This window comes from Acipenser ruthenus, chromosome 9 (genome assembly GCF_902713425.1).
Source record: "Acipenser ruthenus chromosome 9, fAciRut3.2 maternal haplotype, whole genome shotgun sequence".
Taxonomy (NCBI): domain Eukaryota; kingdom Metazoa; phylum Chordata; class Actinopteri; order Acipenseriformes; family Acipenseridae; genus Acipenser; species Acipenser ruthenus.
The window spans coordinates 37,658,731-37,682,956 of NC_081197.1; the positions used below are offsets into that span (position 1 = coordinate 37,658,731).

General features: G+C 37.8%; 1 protein-coding gene across 2 annotated transcripts in view; it reads right to left on the reverse strand.

Moving 5' to 3' along the window:
- Positions 1-3,614: 3,614 nt before the first annotated feature.
- Positions 3,615-24,226, reverse strand: part of LOC117405447 (CD276 antigen-like) — a 28,839-nt gene continuing 8,227 nt past the window's right edge. For both annotated transcript variants that reach the window (XM_034008513.3, XM_034008511.3), the window contains 6 exons: positions 16,155-16,508; positions 14,965-15,264; positions 13,655-13,765; positions 13,264-13,299; positions 13,004-13,042; positions 3,615-7,539 (listed from right to left, as the gene is read on the reverse strand). In XM_034008513.3, coding sequence (XP_033864404.3) covers positions 7,421-7,539; positions 13,004-13,042; positions 13,264-13,299; positions 13,655-13,765; positions 14,965-15,264; positions 16,155-16,508 — 959 coding nt within the window. In that variant the 3' untranslated portion in view covers positions 3,615-7,420. The remainder of the gene's footprint in view (positions 7,540-13,003; positions 13,043-13,263; positions 13,300-13,654; positions 13,766-14,964; positions 15,265-16,154; positions 16,509-24,226) is intronic.

Below are 24,226 nucleotides of genomic sequence, written 5' to 3' on the forward strand. Positions count from 1 at the left end.
TGTTTTTATTTATTACTGCTGAAAAGTCAGAGTGTCGCACTTCATCTGCCGGAATGAACCACCTTGCTAACCAGTCAGGGGTTCGCGGGAAGAATTGTAACAGTCCATCACAAGTCCTCCGCGAGCTTAAGCAGCGGCGAGCGGGAAATGCGACAGAGACAGCAGTGAGAGGTGCAGATACAAACCCCGGTACAGCTTGAGAGGTAGGAAAACGGTTACACACAATTTTTTTTTTAATCTTCTTAAGATTTGTGCTTATCTGCCCTTCAAGGAGCCAGTCCTTGAACATTCACAATTCATTGACTTTCAACAGAAGATGGACTGTGATGTGAATGATGCCCTATACTTTGTGTACAGGTATGCTTCTTAGATTCATGGTAATGTATTTACTAAAGATAGCAACACAGGAAACAGATACAATGTTTTAAAAAAATGATAAAACATGTGAAAGAAACAGAAAAGTAAAGGGTTTTTAATTATATAATGTCTTTCAATCTAAATATTTCAGGTTTAGTCATCTGCTTCCATATGGAGATCCCAAAGAACAGGACAAGTTGAGTGAGGAGTTCCTGGACTATCAACTTATGGAGGAAAAGGACATTCCCAGAAGCATTTGGGAGCAGGCGGTGAGCAGAGTCAGTGAGCAGGAGGTGTACCACAGGATGGATAAAGTGTGGGCACACATGGCCACAATCAAGAGTCCAGTAACAGGAATGCCTAAGCTACCCATGCTGAGCAAGGTGGCACAACTAATTCTAACCCTGCCACACTCTAATGCTGATGCAGAAAGAGTTTTTTCAATGATTGGACTAAACAAGACTGACACACGGAATGCTCTGGCCTTGGAAGGCACACTGTCTTCTATAATGACAATAAAGATGTCCGGTATGGAGCCCAACTGCTTCAAGTATGAGCCCCAGCAGAAGTAATCAAGGCCTCCAAGTCAGCTGCTTCCAGTTACAACCGTGAACATGCAGCAGCTTCAAATGCTGGCTCAGAATGCACCTAAGGTAATGATTTTCCATCTTTTAAAAAAAAATGTCTATTTGTTTTGCAACTAAGTCACTCACAGCACTTCACCGCGCGCTAAAATTGTACTTGTTCAAAAGTCTCACTCAAACAGTTTCCTAAAAGTTGGCAGCCCTGCTCTTGCATCTGATACACAAACACGAAAAACAAATATATACTTATTGGAAAATAGGTCCTTGTGACTTCGATGTCGCCATTTCTCTTATTTTGTAAAGATTTTGTGTGAAAGTGTTAGTTTACTGCACCAAAGTAAGTTTGTTACAACCGCCACTGCAACATTACAAAACACTCGCATTCAACCCTAACAGTCATCTACCGGAAATACAAAAGTAGGACCTCGTTTTTCCAATGACGTATAGTAAGCAGGGCTGTCTCTCACCGTACCTAAGTAAAAAAGAGTTAAAGAGACAGGTCGCAGACGGGATATTTAACATTGGCAGATCGTATAGATTAAATTAATTATCAGAAAAGTATAGCAGAGTATTTGGTGTGTTGAAAGTTAGTATTTAAGTACTCGACAGCTCTATTGTTAATGCCATTACAATGCTTTGGCCCAACCACCCCCCTTAGGTTAGGCCAGTTAGAGACCTGTATATCGCTCATTAACGCTTAAATTTGCTCAACACTATCCTACCTATGCTGAAGTAAAAGAAACATAAAGAGGATTTAATACAAACAAATATATATATATATATATATATATATATATATATATATATATATATATATATATATATATATATATACGTTCTGCAATGACATCATTGCAGAACGTAGCTGTGTGCAAATGCAGTAATTTAAAAAATAAAAGCTTATACTTAAATACTATTACTTTGTTAAATTACTTAAAAGTACATTGAACATATGTTATTTACATACTTAGTGAATAAATCTGTAAAGTAAGTCCAGTTCTATAAAAATCAACTGTTTATGTCAAGTGTTAATGTACTTTCATTTTAGGTATTTCTTCAATAGGAATCACGTCATGGTGTTCATTATCTTGAAATGCACACAAGGAGCACATGCATGTCTGGTCTTTTCTGCAAAAAAAAGACTCACAGGTTCATTATGCTTGCTGCAGTGGTTTTGTTTTACCCACTTGATCGTCAGGTGACTTTTTTTATGTTCAGCTTTCTAGAATTTTGGAAAATGGCTGGTCTAAGGTGTGAAACTGGACTTCCCAGAGTTCCAGAGTTTAATTTGCCCATGGTCTTTGCCACTGTTTCTAAGACATCTTGTTGTAAGACAAGAACAAGACATAACAAGTACAGTCAGTTTTCTTTAGTAACCTGGGGGGAAGGAGTTCTGTACAATACAGTTTAAATCACTCAGGCTGTGGGAATCAGGCTAACTCAAAACAGTTAAACATGCCTTGATATGCTATATTTCTGTCCACCTGTTGTTATAAGGCTGAACCCAATTAAGTAGTTCCAAAGGAACAAAAAGATTGGTGCCCAGTAAGGATGTACCATAGTCACGGGGCATGTGCTGGACTGCACAGTAAGACTGACATACATTTTAGGCAGACAAGACTTAGAAATCATGCCAGAGTTCAGGATAGACATGTTCTGGATTGTAGAGGTAATTAGGCCATTCATTTCAAAAGAGAGTTGGTCAGGACACCAAAATTATTCAGATTTATAAAAAATGCTGGCATGTAGAAGGGCTTGACTAGACAGGTTGCCGTTGTGCATTTGGATACAAAATCCAGGCATTTTCCTAAAACGTGTGTGCCGTTTACACTTGTATATTTTACTTTGGTATGGTATAATGACTGTGTTATATTGAGTTCAAATGCTGCATTTCTTCTTATTTTACTTTTAAGGGGATATATAAATGGGTTATATAACATTCATTTTGAAGCTGCCTTTACAAATGCACCTGTATTACCAAATGCGGGTTCAACAACATTTGAATGATGTGTTTTTATACCATGTTAACGGACACGCACCCTACAGATAACTCGCAAAACACCCTTTGTACGGCACCTTAAATTTGTTGTTTTAATACCAACAGGTATCCACTTACAGTAGCTCAGACACAGACAGAATTTAGATTTAATTTCACCCCCTGGTAAGGAAACAAACATGGTTCCTATAAAATCTTCAATAACTTGATTAGCTCATTGAGTAAATATGTTCATTATTATTATTATTATTATTATTATTATTATTATTAGTAGTAGTAGTAGTCGTAGTAGTAGTATTACAAGAAGTAGTGATCATAACAGAATATAAATATTGTTAAACTTTGTCTCCCTTTTTTATATATATATATATATATATATATATATATATATATATATATATATATATATATATATATATATAAATGCACATGGGTTCTGTATAAGCACAAAATGCATTTGTTTCCAACTCGCAATCAATGTACAGATTTCTCCATAGACCATGAATGTTGTATTTTTCTGGGTTTGATAATACAACAGCTTTCAGCAACAAAACACATTACTTTCCATTGCTACCTACTGCGTTGTAGAAGAATGCTATCTTTTTTCACATTATCATATTTTTATAATTTGTATTTTATTTAATCAATTGTCATAAATAAGTAATAAAGTACCAGACTGTCAAAGTATCCATTGTAAACACTACAGCTTGTTCAGCAACACTTTAATGACAAATACAGATTGCAGGATATTAACAAAGTCAAATCATTTAATACGTATTTTAAGAATTAATACCTTTTTTTCTAAATTATACAGACCAGTACAGTAGTAACACATACCGTAGTGTATAAATTGCATTAAACCTGTACAGTACTTGGAATGGCACACATCTTTCAGAACACAAGGAAAAAAATCCTACTTTTGATAGGCATCAATCATACAATAAGATGGTTATGACATCCCTCCTGCAAAATGATCACTTCCTTTTGCCCCTCTGATGTTAATAAGCACTTTTAAATCAGTATAAACTTACATACTGGGCCCATCGGCCCCAAAAAATAATGCAACTATTTTCACAGTTTTAACTTGTGAGATATTTATTATTATTATTATTTATTTCTTAGCAGACGCCCTTATCCAGGTCAACTTACAATTGTTACAAGACATCACATTATTTTTTACATACAATTACCCATTTATACAGTTGGGTTTTTATTGGAGCAATCTAGGTAAAGAACCTTGCTCAAGAGTACAGCAGCTGTGTCCCCCACCTGGGATTGAACCCTCGACTCTCCGGTCAGGAGTCCAGAGCCCTAACCATTACTCCACACTGCTGCAGTTGCTGAAGAAACTTTCAATCTGAAAATACCAATCTATAAGCTACTGTTAATCAAAATTGATCAATATAATTGAAATATTAATTATTATTAGTTTAAGCTGCTCTGTGCTCACTTTGACAGTTCTGTTTTGAAGAAAACCAGTGAATGCATGAAGATGAAGCTGCATTTTTGTCAATCATGTAAACAAAAAATTGTTTTTATGATAAAGATACTAGTAGATACTGTAAATAACTTCCAATGTCAAAGCTACAGGGAAGATCTCTGTTTTTTTTTAATTTTCACTTTGGCAATGTTTGATCTAACATCATATTGAAAGTGAATGCAGAGACTCATGGTGATATTCAAAGTGGAATCTTTTACTTTTGTGAATAAATGATCTTATTGTCTTTGTAATGTCATTTCTAGACAACAGGTAGTCATTACACAGTAGCAATTCAATAATATAAAATTCCGAGATTCTATTTTTTTGCTGATTACTGCTGCAAATCGAATCCCTTTGCTGCCTAAGAAACTGCATGTTAGCTCTTTGATTTACACTTTCCATCTCGCTCGATCTCTATCTCTATGCTATCCTATTTAATAAATGGTTACTTCATAGAATCTTTTTTTTTTTTTCAAAATATTGAATTTCTTACCATGTAATATGACATGGTGTTTGTTCTGTATATGTTTTCTATCACAGTTTCTGATTGGATCATTGTTTTTCTTCTATTAAACTAAAAGCTGTGATAAAGTAAAATACTTATAAATACTGTATAGAGCTGTCACACCTATGTAACAGATACCATTAATCTTAAATATGAGTACTCCATTGTCTCTATTTTCTTCTTAAACTTTGCAGAATAAAATATACATTTAACACAGAAATAAAAATAAGGGGTCACCAAATTAAAGAGATGCCTCTAATGCAGCTTATTTACATATTTTTTAAAGAAAGGAAAAATAAAATGAGGACGTGGTTCTTTTTTGCAATTGTTTTAAACTATTTGTATCATATACAGTACTAAACTATCAATGTAAATATTTTTAAATAAATTGGCACCAGATCTGAAACTATTGTATTTCATTATTACTAAAAACAACATAACTTGTATACTTAAAAAAATAAAAAAACAAATGTTCTGTAAAATATTTTTACAATATGAATTTCACAAATGTGAAAATAACTAGTTCATAAATTATTCTGTATTATTCACAAACACGTTTCTTACAGAGTACCTGTGGTGAACTGAAAGTGAATATAGACTTATTTCAATAGAAAAATATGTTTCCAAATACTTTTGTCACATTGTAGACCCTCCTATTGTTGTGATGGGCTATTTTAATGCACAAAGTGTTCAAACCATGACAAGCTTCAGTGCACTGCGTTGTAAACATGTCAAGGTAATGTGACATGACAGCATTGATTTCCGCAATTGTAGCCTAAAGCTACACACGAAGAAAAGTCATGTGCACGTAGATATACAAATATCATGGATGAAGAGAATAATTCCAACACAATACAATAGTACCTGTAAGAACCTCTTCACACAGTGAAAGTGGTGAATCAGACGGGTTCGCTTTAGCAGTCAGTGGGATAAACCCACCTGCAATTCTCTGTGATTGGTTGAAAACATGAACGTTGACTGTTCAGTAATTCTCCAGATTTGCACGCGCTGTACAGGCGCTTTTTAATGCTACTGGTCGTTCAACCTTCTTTAGTCACATCAAGTGTTGTACTGTAATAAGTTAGATATGGTAGAAGCACAGCAGCATGCATGAAAATACTATACTGTACAATAGTGTGTAATATCTGTTACCAGTGCGATGATGCTCTGGGGAAAAACCGGACGAAATGAACATCCCAAGAAAGGTTCTGCAGACACTGGGACCAGTGTTTCAAACGTGGTCTGGTCACCTTAAATATAAATATTACTAGCCCAGGACCCAATAATATGTTGTCAAAATAACACACTGTACTTGCGCTCATGCATTATTGTAAATTACTTCACCACAGACTTCTTCAGTGAAATATGGAAACAAATACACTATATTTTAATTGAAAGACCAAAACAACTCTTAAATATTTGATTGCATGTGTATTACTTTTATTATATTTTTAAGTTAATTCATAGAAAAATTAATAATTTAAAATGCAATTCATTTTAGCTGCTCCAATTGTTCTCCGCTCACTTTGATAGATAGATAGATAGATAGATAGATAGATAGATAGATAGATAGGAGGTAGATGTTCAAAAGTTGAAACTAGAATTCTGTCAGTAACAGCAAAATAGCTTGGAGGCTTCAGTGTGTTGACTAGTTTTGTTTACTTAATTGTTAGTGGTCATGCCAATTTCACAACTAAATTAAGTTAAAGACTGTCATTGCATCACCTTAAACCTTGCAGTCATTCTTAATCAAGTTCTACCAATAAACCTGGACTGCGCAGTACATCACTGAGTGTAGATTTTGGTGGCCTCTCTTTCTGCCTTAACTGTCTAACACAGTCTTGGCATGAAGGCAATAAATTAATAAAGCAAACTCAGCCTCTTTTTAAGATGTTTAGGTCTTAAAACTCGGAAAGTTTTACGGTAACACAAACACAAACAAGTGGGCAATGTAAGGTGATGCAGGCCAAGAATCAGTCATGAGTGTAGCATGAACACCAGTTTAGCATGTGGAAAGCAAATTTAATATAGTTCTTGAATGAAGACAGTCATGTTTTTGGATTTTCCTTTCTTCCATTTTTAATTTCAGTCTTCAGGTGGTTTTCTTAATAAGGTCTACTTATAAATGAATATCCATCAGCTGGGAAAAGTGAACAGCAGTCAGGTATAAAGACAAACATGTGATCTGCTCTGTCTTCTCCCAAGTGTAGAAAGCAATATTCTTTCCTTACTTAATCTCCTTAATTTCTTCTACATTTGGCAAATGCTCATGAAAGTGGAAGGACAACGGCACAGTGATTCCAGTCCACCTCAGTCCTGACCTGAACACCCCCTGCCATTCAGTCCTCAGCCTTTCTCAAGCAGGGAGCAGAAACAATTGTGCTTAATTGTGTGGTGGTTTTGTGATGTCCACAGGGTTAGGCTGAGATCACCAGTCAATTCACCGTACCACCTAGCCAGCATAAGATTGGTCCTTTTTATGCAGGAAACATGTAAACTCATGTACGTAATGTCACTGATTCCAGCTGGTTATTCTCTGTGTTGTTCAGTGGAAGCCCTTTCTCGTTCCCTTTCTCTCCCAGTTCTTGTATTTCAACACAGTAACTTGACTGCTGGTCTGAAAACAAGAGGGTATTAGCGTTAGACCACACAACAAAATAATGCAACAGTAAATACTGGGTTTATTATGAAACATACAGTGTAGAATTAAACAGGAATGTATTTTTAGCAATAAGCAAATGTTGTCAATTAAAGGTTTCTTAATAACCATAGGCAAGTGTGACAGAGATCGAATGAGTCTTGGTGTTAGATCTCCCTCTCGACCTGTGAGGGCATGGTGCACGAGGAACAGAGTACCCTTAATGAAATGGCACGACAATTTATTCCGTAGGGTAGATGGAAGTCGGTCAGTTCGGAAGGGGACGGAGCTATGGCACCCGAGCTCAGTGACCCAGACGGTAAGTGGCGTGGCATCCTAGGACTGGAGGAGCGGATGCGCTCATTAACCTCGGGGTCATGGGCGAGGGTATAAATAGGGGGCATGGCTTGAGTGATCTGTTCCTTTGCATATGGTTAAATTATATAACCAAGAAGGAGCCCGTATTTGTGGAATCAACCGTGAGTGTTTCGTGTCTGTGTCTTAACACTGTTTGTCTTGTGTGTTGTTTTCTCACTAAAGATTACTGAGCACGATCCGGAGCTGCAGCCGCAGGCCAGCGAAAAACCTGGACTTCACCACTCACCTTTTCACTACAGGAACTGTCTTTTGTTTGCACCTTTAGCACTTGAATCACGCACTGTGTTTGTGTTTGTGTTTAGTGTGGGTGTCTGAACGGGACTTTTGGGGTTACGGGTCAAACCCGTAGGATTACAAATAGAAGTGATACACGCCGCTGTATCACTTCCAGCACTATTATTATTTGCAGGTTTGCCTTAAGGCTCTGGACATTTATTAAATTAAATAAACACCCTTGCACCTGTACCAACGTTGTCTGTGTGATTATTCTGCACTGCACTCACCTGCACGTCATTACCACTTTGCCACAGCAAGTTAACCAGAAAATGTCATTCAAATGAATATATATATATAAACCACCAAAGAAATGCTAAATTAGTCAATACATTATGAACTGTTTGTGAATGGCATGATGTTACTGTTAGTTGTCTATGAAATCTGATAATACTGAGATAGGATTACACCGTGTAACAATTTTTATTTTTTTTTGGTTCCTGGGTAGTAAGTGTTATTTCCTAATTGCTTATGCCTCAAAAGTATAGAAAATAGCTATTATTCCCCACAAACTGCTTTTGTGACCAGGACAGTGATATTTTGAAATTTACCTATTTTCCAGAACATTCTAGATAGATTCAGTGCTGAGTAAACTTGGAGTAACTTCTAGAACTTTCTAGAACTTTCCAGTAATATAAATAGTAGTATAAATACAGGGGCCTTAAGCCCACCAGTTCAGTTTAGCTCCAGCTGCCTAAGTGGATACATATCTGCATTTTTCTGAGATGGCATCAAGAGGCTGCAAGCATCCGGCAGACGCATTTTGCTATGTCTGCGGCCAATTTATCAAGACAAGAGCGAAAAAGTACTCCGTGGAAGCATCTGCTAAGATGTGTGAGGCCTACAAGGCATATTTTGGCATGCCTGTCGGGGATCAAGACAAACCCTGGGCACCTCATTTCACCTGCCAGCACTGCAAAAAAACTCTGGAAGGTAAGATGGACAATTGTTGCTCGGAATTTTATGTTATAAAATTTGTTAAAATTTTTAAAATTGTAAAAGTTTTTAATTTTAAAATGTTTTACAATTTTCAATGTTATTGAAAAAATATATCGTATATGAAAAATGTTGCGAGAATCTCTTACACATTAGTCATGGGTGAAATAAATGTATTTTTGTAGGATGGTACAGAGGGGAAAAGAGAGCCATGAAGTTCGCTATCCCAAAAATTTGGCAGGAACCCACTGACCACTCAAGCAACTGCTACTTCTGCATGGTGGACCCTTCCAAACGTCGGACTGGCAAGAATGCACCTGCTATCACGTATCCGGACCTTCCTTCATCCATCGCCCTGGTGCCACACTGCCATGAGCTCCCCGTACCCACTCCTCCGGAGAGAGAGCAGCCGTCTTTAGAAGAGAGCAGCAAGTCAGAGAGCGAGGAAGACGTTGTAGATCCAGATGACAATTTCAGAGGTGGAGCTGAGGAGAGAAACCCATACTACACCAACCAAAAAGACCTCTACGACTTGATTAGAGATCTTGGTCTCACCAAGTCCAATGCTGAGCTTTTGACGTCTAGGCTCAAGCAGTGGAACTTGTTGGATGAAAGTGTGCAAGTCGCAGATCAGAGGAAGCGTCACCAACCTTTTTCCAGCTTCTTCACCCGTCAAGATGGGCTCTGCTTCTGCCACAATGTGACCAGTCTGTTCGAGGCAATCGGAATCGCCTGTAACCAGAATGAGTGGCGCCTCTTCATTGACAGCTCATCCAGGAGCCTCAAAGCCGTGCTGCTCCATAATGGTAACAAGTACCCGTCTCTTCCCCTGGCTCACTCGGTGCACCTCAAAGAGGATTACAACAGCATCAAGACCTTGCTGGACGCCTTGAAGTATGATGCGTACGGCTGGGAGGTCATAGGAGACTTCAAAATGGTGGCATTCCTGATGGGTCTCCAAGGCGGTTTTACCAAGTCTTCCTGCTATCTTTGCCTTTGGGACAGCAGGGACACCAAGGCGCACTACCACAGGCGGGACTGGCCACAGCGGACCGAGTTCTCTGTGGGGAGGAACAACGTCAAGTGGGAGCCACTGGTGGACCCCGGGAAGGTGCTGATGCCACCACTGCACATCAAATTGGGCCATATGAAACAATTTGTCAGAGCTCTAGATAAGGAGTTGGAAGCCTTCAAGTACCTTCAAGACTTCTTCCCTAAGCTATCTGAGGCAAAGTTCAAAGCCGGTGTCTTCGTCGGACCACAGATAAAGAAGATCCTGGAGTGCAATGAATTCCCCAAGAAGCTCACTAGTAAGGAGAAAGCGGCTTGGAACAGCTTTGTCGCAGTGGTTCGGGGCTTCCTGGGCAATCACAAGGCCAAAAACTATGTGGAGCTGGTTGAGACTCTGGTGAAGAACTACGCCACAATGGGCTGTAGGATGTCCCTCAAAGTCCATATCCTTGATGCTCATCTTGATAAATTCAAGGAGAACATGAGAGCGTACTCGGAGGAGCAAGGTGAGCGCTTCCACCAGGATATACTGGACTTTGAACTACCAAGGACAGTATAACGAGAACATGATGGGAGACTACATTTGGGGGCTGATTCGTGAAAGTAATTTACAGTATAATCGTAAATCTCGAAAAACTACTCACTTCTAATCTTTTGTAGTCATTTTTGTATTACTTTAGTATAAATACATGTTAATTTGGATTCATATGTTGTTTTTTTCTGACTTTATGTGAACGAAAAGACACAAATTCGCCTGTTTTCTCATTGGAAATAGGTAAATTTCAAAATATCACTGTCCTGGTCACAAAAGCAAAGTTTGTGGGGAATGATAGCCATTTTCTATACGTTTGAGGCATAAGCAATTAGGAAATAACACTTACTACCCAGGAATAAAAATTGTGCTACATAGTGTTATTTTATTGCATAATACAATGTACATTTATAAAAGCAGCTCAAGTGATAAGCCCTGGCAGGTATTGAGGCTGTAAAGGTTATTGTTGATAAAATCCCTTTAAAGCGTATAAAATAACCTGTGTATGTGTGTGTGTGTGTATATATATATATATATGTATATATATATATATATATATATATATATATATATATATATATATATATATATAATATATATATATATACATATACATATACAGACGTGCTCAAATTTGTTGGTACCCTTACAGCTCATTGAAATAATGCTTCATTCCTCCTGAAAAGTGATGAAATTAAAAGCTATTTTATCATGTATACTTGCATGCCTTTGGTATGTCATAGAATAAAGCAAAGAAGCTGTGAAATGAGATGGATTATTGCTTATTCTACAAAGATATTCTAAAATGGCCTGGACACATTTGTTGGTACCCCTTAGAAAAGATAATAAATAATTGGATTATAGTGATATTTCAAACTAATTAGTTTCTTTAATTAGTATCACACATGTCTCCAATCCTGTAATCAGTCATTCAGCCTATTTAAATGGAGAAAAGTAGTCACTGTGCTGTTTGGTATCATTGTGTACACCACACTGAACATGGACCAGAGAAAGCAAAGGAGAGAGTTGTCTGAGGAGATCAGAAAGAAAATAATAGACAAGCATGGTAAAGGTAAAGGCTACAAGACCATCTCCAAGCAGCTTGATGTTCCTGTGACAATAGTTACAAATATTATTAAGAAGTTTAAGGTCCATGGAACTGTTGCCAACCTCCCTGGGTGCGGCCGCAAGAGGAAAATCGACCCCAGATTGAACAGAAGGATAGTGCAAATGGTAGAAAAAGAACCAAGGATAACTGCCAAAGAGATACAAGCTGAACTCCAAGGTAAAGGTACATCAGTTTCTGATCGCACCATCTGTCGCTTTTTGAGCGAAAGTGGGCTCCATGGAAGAAGACCCAGGAGGACTCCACTTTTGAAAGAAAAACATAAAAAAAGCCAGACTGGAATTTGCTAAAATGCATATTGACAAGCCACAATCGTTCTGGGAGAATGTCCTTTGGACAGATGAGTCAAAACTGGAGCTTTTTGGCAAGTCACATCAGCTCTATGCTCACAGATGAAAAAATGACGCTTTCAAAGAAAAGAACACCATACCTACAGTGAAACATGGAGGAGGCTCGGTTATGTTTTGGGGCTGCTTTGCTGCGCCTGGCACAGGGTGCCTTGAATCTGTGCAGGGCACAATGAAATCTCAAGACTATCAAGGCATTCTGGAGCGAAACGTACTGCCCAGTGTCAGAAAGCTATGTCTCAGTCGCAGGTCATGGGTCCTCCAACAGGATAATGACCCAAAACACACAGCTAAAAGCACCCAAGAATGGATAAGAACAAAACATTGGACTATTCTGAAGTGGCCTTCTATGAGTCCTGATCTGAATCCTATCAAACATCTATGGAAAGAGCTATAAACTTGCAGTCTGGAGAAGGCACCCATCAAACCTGAGACAGCTGGAGCAGTTTGCTCAGGAAGACTGGGCCAAACTACCTGTTAACAGGTGCAGAAGTCTCATTGAGAGCTACAGAAAACGTTTGATTGCAGTGATTGCCTCTAAAGGTTGTGCAACAAAATATTAGGTTAGCGGTCCCATCATGCCATTTTCATTTGTTTTATTATTTACAATATTATGTTGAATAAAAAATCAAAAGCAAAGTCTGATTTCTATTAAATATGGAATAAACAATGGTGGATGCCAATTACTTTTGTCAGTTTCAAGTTATTTCAGAGAAAATTGTGCATTCTTCGTTTTTTGTGGAGGGGTACCAACAAATTTGAGCACGTCTGTATATATATATATATATATATAGGGCCCACAATTAAATAAAAGGAAAGGAAAGTGAATTAGAAACTCACATTCTGAAACTGCATTTAACGGCCTTGCATCAGAGTTTCCTAGATAAAAGAAACAGAAACACCAGACTTCAGAATTTAAAAGAACACTTTTTAAATGCAATTATTAAGCAAAACATACTTCTTAATCATTCACCAACACTATAAACCAGTATCCCTCATATTACAGTCTGTGAACCACATGTGTCACCTCGGAATTGATGTGCTGATAGGTCACTCTCTATTACATGTGATTTATAATATTGTGAATTAAACACACCTACCTGTCACTTCACTTGAGGCTGCATTTCTTTGGTTTCCTACAGGAAAAAAAACAAAACAGAGTTGTTGTTTTTTTTTGTCAAACCCACCTACAATTTTGTGTCAGTTCAGTTAACAATGACCTGCTTTCTCTTTTATCAGTAAAACATACTATATTTTCCCTTGTGTCATCTATAAATAATCTAAACCACAATTGTTTGCAGATAGTAAATGTATGTACTGTATGCTACTACTGTTGGTCCTAGAGTAATCACTTGCATCTGGAAATATAGCTGTATTAATGATTTTACCCAAATCTGCCTAACTGGTTAGTATATTTATATAAAATTATGTTTCCACTAGGTGGCTAATAATGTCAATAATGCTTTCAATAAACAATAGCACAGAACTTACTTTTGCTGGAAACCTTGATCCACACAAAAACAGTTATCAACAAAACAATTACGCCTGCTGCTGCACCAACCAAAATGCTTACTGGGAAGCCAGGAGGGACTGCGATTAGACCTGAAATAGGACCAGAGCTTCAGACAGAGTTTTCAATATACTACAAGTTTCAGTTTTAATATTATTTTAATAGTATTTGTGTTCCATTTGTATTCTATCAACTTGAACAGTTTTGGTACTTTCATTGTGAAAATTGGGTTGAAAAACTTGTAGACATCAAATTTCTTTGGCTTAGAGAGGAAATGAGCAGGAACAGTGCTTGTGACGATGGAAGGAAAAGCCAGGGTCAACCCTTGGCTCGTTGGAACCTACACCTGGGAAGGGAATTTGCTTGGGAGCGTGGGAAAGCAGAAAGAAAAGTTACCCGGACACCCCCCCCCACCCCCTCCATATTTAGGTGACTGCTCTTGGAGAGGGGGTTGGCGTGGCCAGGTCACACCAGTTCAGAGCAAGAGTGTGGATCACCTGGGGGGAAAGACTGGGACATGGGAAATGGGAAAAGGAAAGAAAGATTGCCAGAGGTCTCCCCCTGGAGAATGGAACTGCAGTGAAGGTAGGGACTGGTGCTGCATGGCCTCTGAGGCTGGGAAATTAGCTTCCCCCAAGGGTGAGACTGGCAAGGAAGGATAAAAGAGGGAGATTTGAGTGAACACAAGAAAGGGGTATAGGGATACAAAGGTGTGGCGAGGGGTCCCTCTGCGAGGCGGGGCAGGTCGTCCTCCAAGGTCCAGAAGTGAGCTTCACTTAGCCCCGGAGGGAGAACAGTTGCAGAGGTAGCGAAGCATAGTGGAGGAGGATGGGAGGAAGAAGGATTTGACAAGGAAATGAAGGTTTACAGAAAGTACATTGACAGAAATAATGGAGACTGAGAGGGAGCAGAACCCTGAAACTCAGTTCTACTGAGTCCATGTACAAATTCCAGCTACAAAGATGCATGTGAAGCTTGCGTGGAAAAGTTGAATTGAAAAGGAATACAGTGTGTATTGTTTTATCATGCAAATACAGTCTAAATGCTGATTCATACATTTCAAAAATTCAATGGGATTTAAAGAACCAGGTGACTATTCATATTATTGAGATTTTTGTCTTTTTGCAGGTAGTACCTATGAGTCACAGCCTAGTTGTAAAGTCAACAATAAGCTCATCTGGGGTTGAAAAAAAAGAATGATCTTGTTCAAAATACTTTACGTTCTTGTTTTTCACTGCTGAGAAAATCCTTTTAAATACAAACATGAATTATGTTTGAAAGTGGAACTCACAGCCTCGTATAGTTGATGTTTTGTTCTCTCCTGTTTTCTGGTTCTCAATGGAGCAGCTGATGGTAAGCCCTTCAGAAAGGTTGACAGTAACCTGACTGTCAATAATGTACAGCCCACTGTCAAGATCCTGTGTAACATTCGTCCGTCCCTGCGGATGCACAAGGGTGTCTCCATTCTGTATGGTCCAATGTACTTGAGGCTTTGGATATCCTCCATTTGAAATGCAACTTACATTTCTTTCTACTTGTTCCTCACTTTTCCAGCAAGGGCCTAGGTTTATTGATGGGTCTGTAAAACTTGCTAAAGGAAAAACAAAGACAAAACAACATTGGGAGGTTTTGTGAGCAAAATCAGGCATTCTTGGTAGCAAATCATATCAGACCAAATGGTTCGTAAACATGAAGTAAAATGGAAATGTGAAAAAGACTGATTCACTGTCATATCCAAAGGGTTAAAGCAATACGAGTGAAATGGTCTTAACTGAGTACTTTGACACTGTAGCAGAAACACTTTTACAAAGAAACTATCAGGAATGGATCAGAAATATACGACATCCCACAACCGAACTTGACTGAGAGCATCACAGAATACACCTGTGGACCTAGCATAAAGGCATTATCTAAAAGTGTTAGGACTTTATCATCCAGGAAACCAAAAACTCACATTGTGAAAGTGAAGGATCCCATTAGATTTTGCCTGCAGACTTCCTCAAAACTGAACATTTGAAGTTACCAGTAACACATAAATGGTTTATGAGATACAACGTCTAGCACCAAGAATGAAACTTTTTTTTTTCTATGAATTAAGATTTTGGAAATGTATGGAGTAGGCCATTTCCAATTTGCCTCGATTAACATCATACTTTGCATCAAATAAAAGGGACAAACTAAAGAATCATCATCTTACTGAGGCCAGTATGCATTCTCCAAATCTAGATCTATTCTCACATTCTTTAGCTTGCTTACATAATCTAGGGGTATTTGGAGGTACCGTGTGTCTGTATGTCCCTCCTTCCACATGTCACTCTAAGCTTTTATATATATCTTGAGAAGTACTTTTTCAATTATGATGAAAATTGATCTTGACATTTCGTGAGTTTGATTTGACATCCTTGTTCATATAAAAACCCAAATCTTAATAGAATTCACCATGACCAGATTTTATTATCATAACCAGACTTCAACTCTTACCTGCGACTTCCAGTTTAACAGTGCACAGGTTTGACATGGAACCACTGCCATCACTAAAGAAGCAGATGTAAACATTAGCATCTGTGTGTCTAACTGGGGCTATCTGTAAAGAGAAATCTCCTTTTTCCAACTGATCTGGAAAAATCCTTGTCCTGTTCTCATATGCTTCGTCCAGATACTGCAAGTCTTCTTTTCCCTTACTGAACGCATGGACCACTTCCTCATCTTTAGTCTGCCAGTATATTATCACATTTCTCTGCCTTTCTTTCGGAACTGCTGTATGGCTGCAAGGAAGCATCACTGTTTTTCCGATTTCCCCACGGATGTCCCAGGAGTTTCCTTGACATACTGTAACTAAGAAGAAAGAAAATAATAGGATCATATACAGTTGTTTGTTTGTTTGTTTTTTCACCCATTCCATTTCCCGTCGGGATCTGTTACTGTTTTGATCATCATTTGATATGTTAATTAGTACTAAAAATGCATAATTTGAAAACAAAAGATTTTGCAAGCACTGTGGAACACGCAAAGTAGGGTTGTGCCAGATTTAGATTCATAGGGGAAAACCAGAGGTGGAGGTGTTCATAGCAACAGTGGGGTACATTTCTGACCAACAGAATACATTATCATACAACTTCTGTTGTTTTTTGTTATTTTTTTACTGCTGCAAAACCATAATAAAATTCAATTATTTTCAAACAAGTGCAAAGGCAAATTCTCAGAAGGGAATTAAATCATTTAAAAAAAACAAAAAAAAAATGTACTGTAAACCCAAACTTCCGGAAACTAGGTTGATTTTTGCATCCATTATTTTGGGGAGTTTTCATGCATGTCTGTTTTTTTTTTTTTAAATTGCCAGTGTTAGTCACCAGTCCAGTAAATGCTTGTTTTCAAAATGAGAGTACATGGGGAAAAAAAGCCCTGTTACCTAAATTTACACACTTTCAGTTCACATTGAAAACAAATATTGGAAGTGACTGAGATGTATCAAATCAACTAAGAAGGACTGTAAGGCTGTGGTCTACTGTAGTAACCCTTTATTCATGAAGCTAATGGCATTAATCCGCACAACAGCAGTACATTCAAATGCTGACATTAGACCATCAGCAACATGTAAAAGTTGATAATCATAGCCTACATACACTGTATGTGAACATAGAAAAGGAAGTGTGACAGACATACAGACAGAATGGATAGAAAGACATGCCTCCATACTCTGAGATTCTGATATATTCAATAATTTGTGCAAAAGAAGATTTATGTGAAACTATATATCTTCTTTGGCACAAATTATTGGAACTATATGACATACAGAATGACAGTTGGACGAATGGACAGACAGTTTCCATACACCCAAAGATACACTCAATAGGTTGTGTTAAAGAAGGTCTTTAGCATATTTTATAAGAATTGGAGAAACATGTTTTAGATCTAGTTTTGTCACAACTGGACTAGGTGTTCTCTAGATGTATTCTAAACAAAACAAATCTCTCTCTCCCTCTCTCTCGTATTGACACGCTACACTTGATATAAGATAATACAAGAAAACATGTTAAATAGAAGCATTTAGTGAATATTAGCCACTAATTAATACAACAAAGACTTTAATTAAAAAAAAAATATCCAAGATTAACAGCCAAGGACTTGTTGAAGCACCAGGCATAATTTTGCATAAAAATAATTGTACAAAGGCATCTGAACTCAGAAGAGTTGTATGCACGTAGACCTCACTGCAAACCACTTTTAAAGAAAATTAAAAAAAAAACGTCTAAAATTTGCCAAGAAATATGAACAGGAATCTGATCTCAGATCCAATAAGACTAAAATATTACTTTTCTCCAAAAATGGACCACAGTATGTTTGGAGAACAAAAGGGAACACTTTCAATGAAGAAAATCTTGTTCCTACAGTTTAACAAGGAGGTGAGTTCAGGGACTGGAGACATTCATGTGATTGAAGATTGAATGTATCGAAACACTCATGGTAGACAGTTTATCTTCCAACACGACAATATCCCAGAGCGTACAGTTGAGTCAAGTCTGGAATTTTTGAAAAAAACAAAGATAAATGTTCTGAAATGGCCTTCGGAATCACCAGATCTCAGTCCAATAGAAATGCTTTGGACTGATCTGAAAAAAGCTGTAGCCAAATATGCAAGACAGAGTGGACCCAGATTTCACCAACAAGATGTAACATACTGGTTAAGAATTATCATAAACGTCTGAAAGCCGTAATAAAAACAAAAGGAGGACACACAAAATACTAAAGCAACAGTGCCAATGTGTCATGAACAAATACTGTAATGAAATACGTTTTTTTGTGTGTTTGTTAAATTACTAGAAACTGGATTTTACTTTTGTTTTATTAAAAAGTGGTTCAAGTTTACCAAATGCTTGTCCTTAATCTGTTACCTGGTATAATAAGCGTAATATACTTTTGTCTGCCACTGTCTATATTTGACATTCCTGCATTTCTTGCAAACTTGGCATAGCTTAACCTGGAGAATTTATGACTAGGACAGAAAGTTTGGGTTTTGCATTTTTTTAAGGTCAGGGAAGTCCCAAATGATCTCACAAATCAAATAGAAACTCTGAATTCCAAAAAAATAGACATGTGGTTGTTGATATTTTACTATTTACTCGCATTGCACTCTCTCAAGCAAACATAATCTTGTTTCTGTTGATGTGTGTCTTGGATTTATATACATCTGTGAAAGTGTTTAGTTTTTACATATTGTAATTGTGCTACAACTTTCAAAGGATTATTCTGGGAATACTAAATTCACAGTTTTTAATAAATGTAAATGTACATTTTTATTATTTAGCCTATTAGGCTACTGTGATGGGGTACACCCTGCCCTTGTGTGTGTGTGTGTATTATTTTGTATTTGTTGTATTATTATTTAAAATAAGTTTTGTGTATAAAAACACAATGTTTTGTTATTATTGTTTACAGCCTGGATGGGGTTAAAATGCCCCATCCAGATGAATTTGTGAGAATGCGTGATTATTGATAAACTGGCTGTTGACCAAGCATATGATAAAACCTGTGCTAGGAGGAAAGAGACAAGTAAGAACAGATATTGAAAGTAAGCAATTGCTACTCGTGCTGGCTTTAAACCAGCACGATACTTGTTTGATTTAGTGTTCACTTTGTTTTGTGTTTTGTCTGTTTGGTTTGGCCAAAGAGCTGTTTTGTTTTGTAAAGTGTTTTGTTTGTGTTTAAATATTTTATTTAATAAAGAAACGAGCGCATTTGCGTCTCGCCCCATAGTACTTGCCTGTTGTGTATTCCATTCATTTCCTGGCCTGACATCACCACAAAGCCAACCTGCCACAGCTATTTACACCACATTTATTCAGGGGGCCAAGCCAAAATACCTCAAAATGTTTATTTTTTCTAGGCAATTATGTAGATCTGATAGGAAAATGACAGCATGATTCACAGATCTGGTTAAGACTCTGCGATCATACAGTATGGGTATTTATTGGTTGAAGGTGCAAAGGTGCAAAGGTACATTTCCCTAATAAAACTGGCCATGTCCTGTGATGATAAATGTAGCTTTCACCCTGGGAATTGCACACTATCGTACCTTGAATTTGCATAGATTTCCCAATGTACCAGCATTCATTATAAAAAAAAATGTTTAGAAAATTGCAGTAGCGTACTTCAGAGTCAGATTCCTCATGCTGTCTCCCCATAGCACCCTACATGACCATGACACCATTACTTTTTGTTGAAATTGAAACAATAAACATTAAAGAGGTTCACAACAAACCATACTTCTAATTCTAAGATGAAAAAGCTATTTGTAGCTATGTAGCAGCTAACTAGAAATCTTAAAGTGATGTACATTCTTACACCTTACAAAGGTTGTTGTGATGTAGATTTGAGATGTCGACTACAAGTGACTTTTGTAAAATTGTAACTTTAGCTGGGGGAATTCTGCTGCCTTTAATGCCAGTTTGTTAACAGCATTAATACTTTGTTGTTTGCATTAAAATGGCTGGTTCTGGGCATAGCACTTTACTGTTCATGAGTTCATGAGTCAGCAGCAATATTGTAAAGCAGAAAATATTGTGGGCAGGAATTTCCAAATGCATAAATCTAAAATATCTTCCATGTCATTGTTCCTTTTTGTTTCCTTTGAAGCTTGGCTGATGTAGGGCCTGTGGATTCTGTATTTGAGGCCCAAATGTACAAATTGGCTTTTAATTTTTCATTGATATGAATTCTTCCTGTCTGTAAACTGGTTTAAGATGTAATCAGGTCATTTAAAGTGTACAGTGTGTTTATGGGGGTGATAACATTGAAAACTGTAGCACCACTAAAACTTTGACTTCCTGTTTTTAAATACATTTTAATTGTTCTTTATTGTGGACAAATCATGAGATACTGACCTTCTATAATCTCTTTAATATTCAATGCAGACAACAAAGAATGACCACAACATTGTAGACATTCCCTCAGTGTATATTTTCAGCCAGCCTTAACCATAAAACAATATAACATATCATAGCCAACTATTAATAATAATATGTACTGCATTAAAACACTGGTGTACACCTCAGAAAACTGTGCACTCTGCTCTCAGTGGGATTTTGCAGCCTAACGCTAAAACTGTCTAACTGTGGCAATTGAAAAAAAATTAATATTTGTAAACGTTTGGTAACACAGCCACCAATAAACATTTTTACATCATCCCATTGTTTATCAAAATGTTAATGCAAATCAAAAGTGGACGGGCCTGAAAAGAAAATTGTGTAAAAAAGCATGTGCAATTAGTTATAAACACATTTTCCAAGTTTTGGACCCAGCCACTTGCGATTTGACGAATGAGACAATAAGGCGCAACTCGATCTTAAGTAATCATGGAAAAGTGCAACTTATGCAACTTCCTGTTTGACTCCCTAGCCCAAGCAAAATAAGGAACAACTTTTCTGTGCTGACCTTGTTGTACCATTATGTAGTGTTGTCTGTATAGTTTGTCACTTTTCATTTATTTACTGATGGGAAGTTATTAATAGTGATGCTCTGCATCACCAAACTAGTATACAGCAGTCAGTATTGTTGTTCAAGCACTTTGATATCATCTCAGGATCAGAAAACACTACAAGCTTCATAAAAAAAAAAAAAAAAAAAAAAAAAAACAAAACAGTGTAATAGGAAGGTGAAAGATATCTTAGCAGTGGGAAATTCTCCACAAAGAGTGGTAACCTTTGTTTTTGTCAGTCAGTCATTTCAAATGCTACTTTTATATATTAACTGCAGGTGTGGAAACTGAAACCGATTCATACAGCATAATTCCCCAGAGGAATTCCCAAAACAATGTGTAATTTCCTAGGAGTTCACTGTTCTAAAAAATAACAAGAACACAGCTGTACAACTAAATCAGCCTCTGAACATTTATGCCAGTACAAGCTTGGTCTATTGCAGTTTGTGATAATTCTGTATTACAAAATGCATCAAGTAGCCTATTAATTCTTACATTGCTATATCAACACCTGCTGAACTTTCTTTCTGTTCCAGGCCTTCTTTCTGTTTTAAACTCAAATATGCCGTGCTTAAAATGTATTTCGTCCTGCAAAGCTGTCATTTAATTGCAATGTATGAAAATTAGTCCGGGTTGGGGGGGTAGGGGGGGGGGGACAGTCATACCCCCCCCCCCCCTCGACCTTGACCCCCCCCACTTTTAGAAGGGCTCAGACGCCGTTGCCGAGGCCCTTGGACCATATGTGATCCACCCCCCCATAGGTATGCAGCCCATACATATAAGCTCACCTGAATGAGTAAATAGGTGATGCAAAAGGTTGTAAAATATATAGATTAAAAGAAGGTAAAAACAAATGCATTAAGATAATTACACACGTAGAGCAAGGTTCTCAAAGCTATTTCCTGCTAATTGACATCACACATTTAATATAAGAGCTTGTAAGTAGTCCTTGTTGTCTTTTATTCAGTTTATAATTGTATATAGAGACCAACAGGACATTGTCCGAGGGGCCCTTTAGTTTCCCACTATTAGCCAAAGTCTGCAGTCCATATTTGTTTTATGAATCAGTCAAGAAAGTAATGTTTACTTTATTTTTTTGGCATAGAACTGTCCGTCTGACTTTATCACCGCGGCACAGAATTCTCAGAGAAGTCTGTTGAGTTTGTGAATGTCATACTTATTTACACCGTTGAGTTGGATTTGTTTGAATTTTAGGAAGTCAGAAAACACTGAAAGTGAAGTTTTTATGACAATGTTAGTGTTTGCAGCATGTTTGTTTTGAAGTATATTATGTAATTCATCACAAGAGCAATAGTAAGCTCTCTCTATATATATCCGTTTTACTTTTATTTTATTTTATTTTTGGATGCTTCATATGCCCCCCTTGGATTGCTTCACTTCCCACCCCCCTCCCCCCCGGGGGCGTGCCCCCCCTGTTGAGAACCACTGGGTAAATGTGATGGACTCGCCACCACAACACCTCACACCAGCTGCCCACGCACAGTTCACCCTGAGTTGCCGTGATCACAAGTTCTTGAAGACCCTGATCAAAGTGAACCAATGACCGCTAAACAACAAGCCTGGCCTCCCCCCACCCAAACCAAGCTGCATCAACAACAGTCAAAGCTACCACAACAGCAGAAAACACCAGTGGAGGCCTGGAGTAAACCGCTGATGCTCACAACATTGATATACATTCTAACTCCTGAATGTGCCTAAGACTTGTATATATACAGTGCCTATAGAAAGTCTACACCCCCTTGATCTTTTTTCACATTTTGTTGTGTCAGAGCCTCAGAGTTTCATGCATTTAAATGAGGATTTTCTTCCACTTATCTACATACCATACTCCACACTGTTAAGGGGAAAAAAGTTTTTATTGAGAAAAAAATTATATATTAAAAATACAAAACTGAAAGATCATAATTGGTTAAGTCTCCACCCCCGAGTTAATACTTGGTGGAATCACCTTTGGCAGCAATTACAGCTATGAGTCTGTTGGGATAGGTCTCTACCAACTTTGCACATCTAGATTTGGCAATATTTGACCATTCTTCTTTACAAAACTGTTCAAGCTCTGTCAAGTTCCTTGAGGAGCATTGACGAACAGCAATCTTCAAGTCATGCCACAAATTTTCGATTGGATTTAGGTCGGAGCTCTGACTGGGCCACTCAGGGACATTTACCTTTTTGTTCCTTAGCCACTCCAGTGTAGCTTTGGCTGTGTGCTTTAGGTCATTGTCATGCTGAAAGGTGAACTTCTGTCCCAGTTTCAGCTTTCTTGCAGAGGGCAGCAAGTTTTCCTCAAGGACTTCTCTGTACTTTGCTCCATTCATTTTCCCTTCTATCCTGACAAGTGCCCCAGTCCCTGCCGATAAGAAACACCCCTATAACTTGATGCTGCCACCACCATTCTTCACAGTAGGGATGGTGTTCTTTGGGTGATGCGATGTGTTGGGTTTGCGCCAAACATAACGCTTTGCATTTAGGCCAAAAAGTTCAATTTTAGTTTCGTCAGACCACAAAACTTTTTGCCACATGGCTACAGAGTGGTTTTTTGCATACTTCAAATGGGATTCAAGGTGGGCTTTCTTGAGTAATGGCTTCCTTCTTGCCACCCTACCATACAGGCCAGATTTGTGGAGTGCTTGGGATATTGTTGTCACATGCACACTTTGACCAGTCTTTGCCATGAAAGCCTGTAGCTCTTGCAAAGTTGCCATTGGCCTCTTGGTAGCCTCACTGATCAGTCTCCTTCTTGCTCGGACATCCAGTTTGGAGGGATGGCCTGATCTAGACAGGGTCTTAGTGGTGCCATACACATTCCACTTCTTAATACTCTTGACCGTGCTCCAAGAGATATTCAAGGCCTTTGATATATTTTTATACCCATCCCCTGATCTGTGCCTTTCAATAACTTTGAAAGAGTCTTTGCTTTGAAATGCACTACCCAGCAGAGGGAACCTACAGGAACTGCTGAATTTATCCTGAAATCATGTGAATCACTACAATTTAACACAGGTGAAGGCCACTTAACTTGGTGTTTGATTTTGAAGGTGATTGGTTACACTTGAGCTAA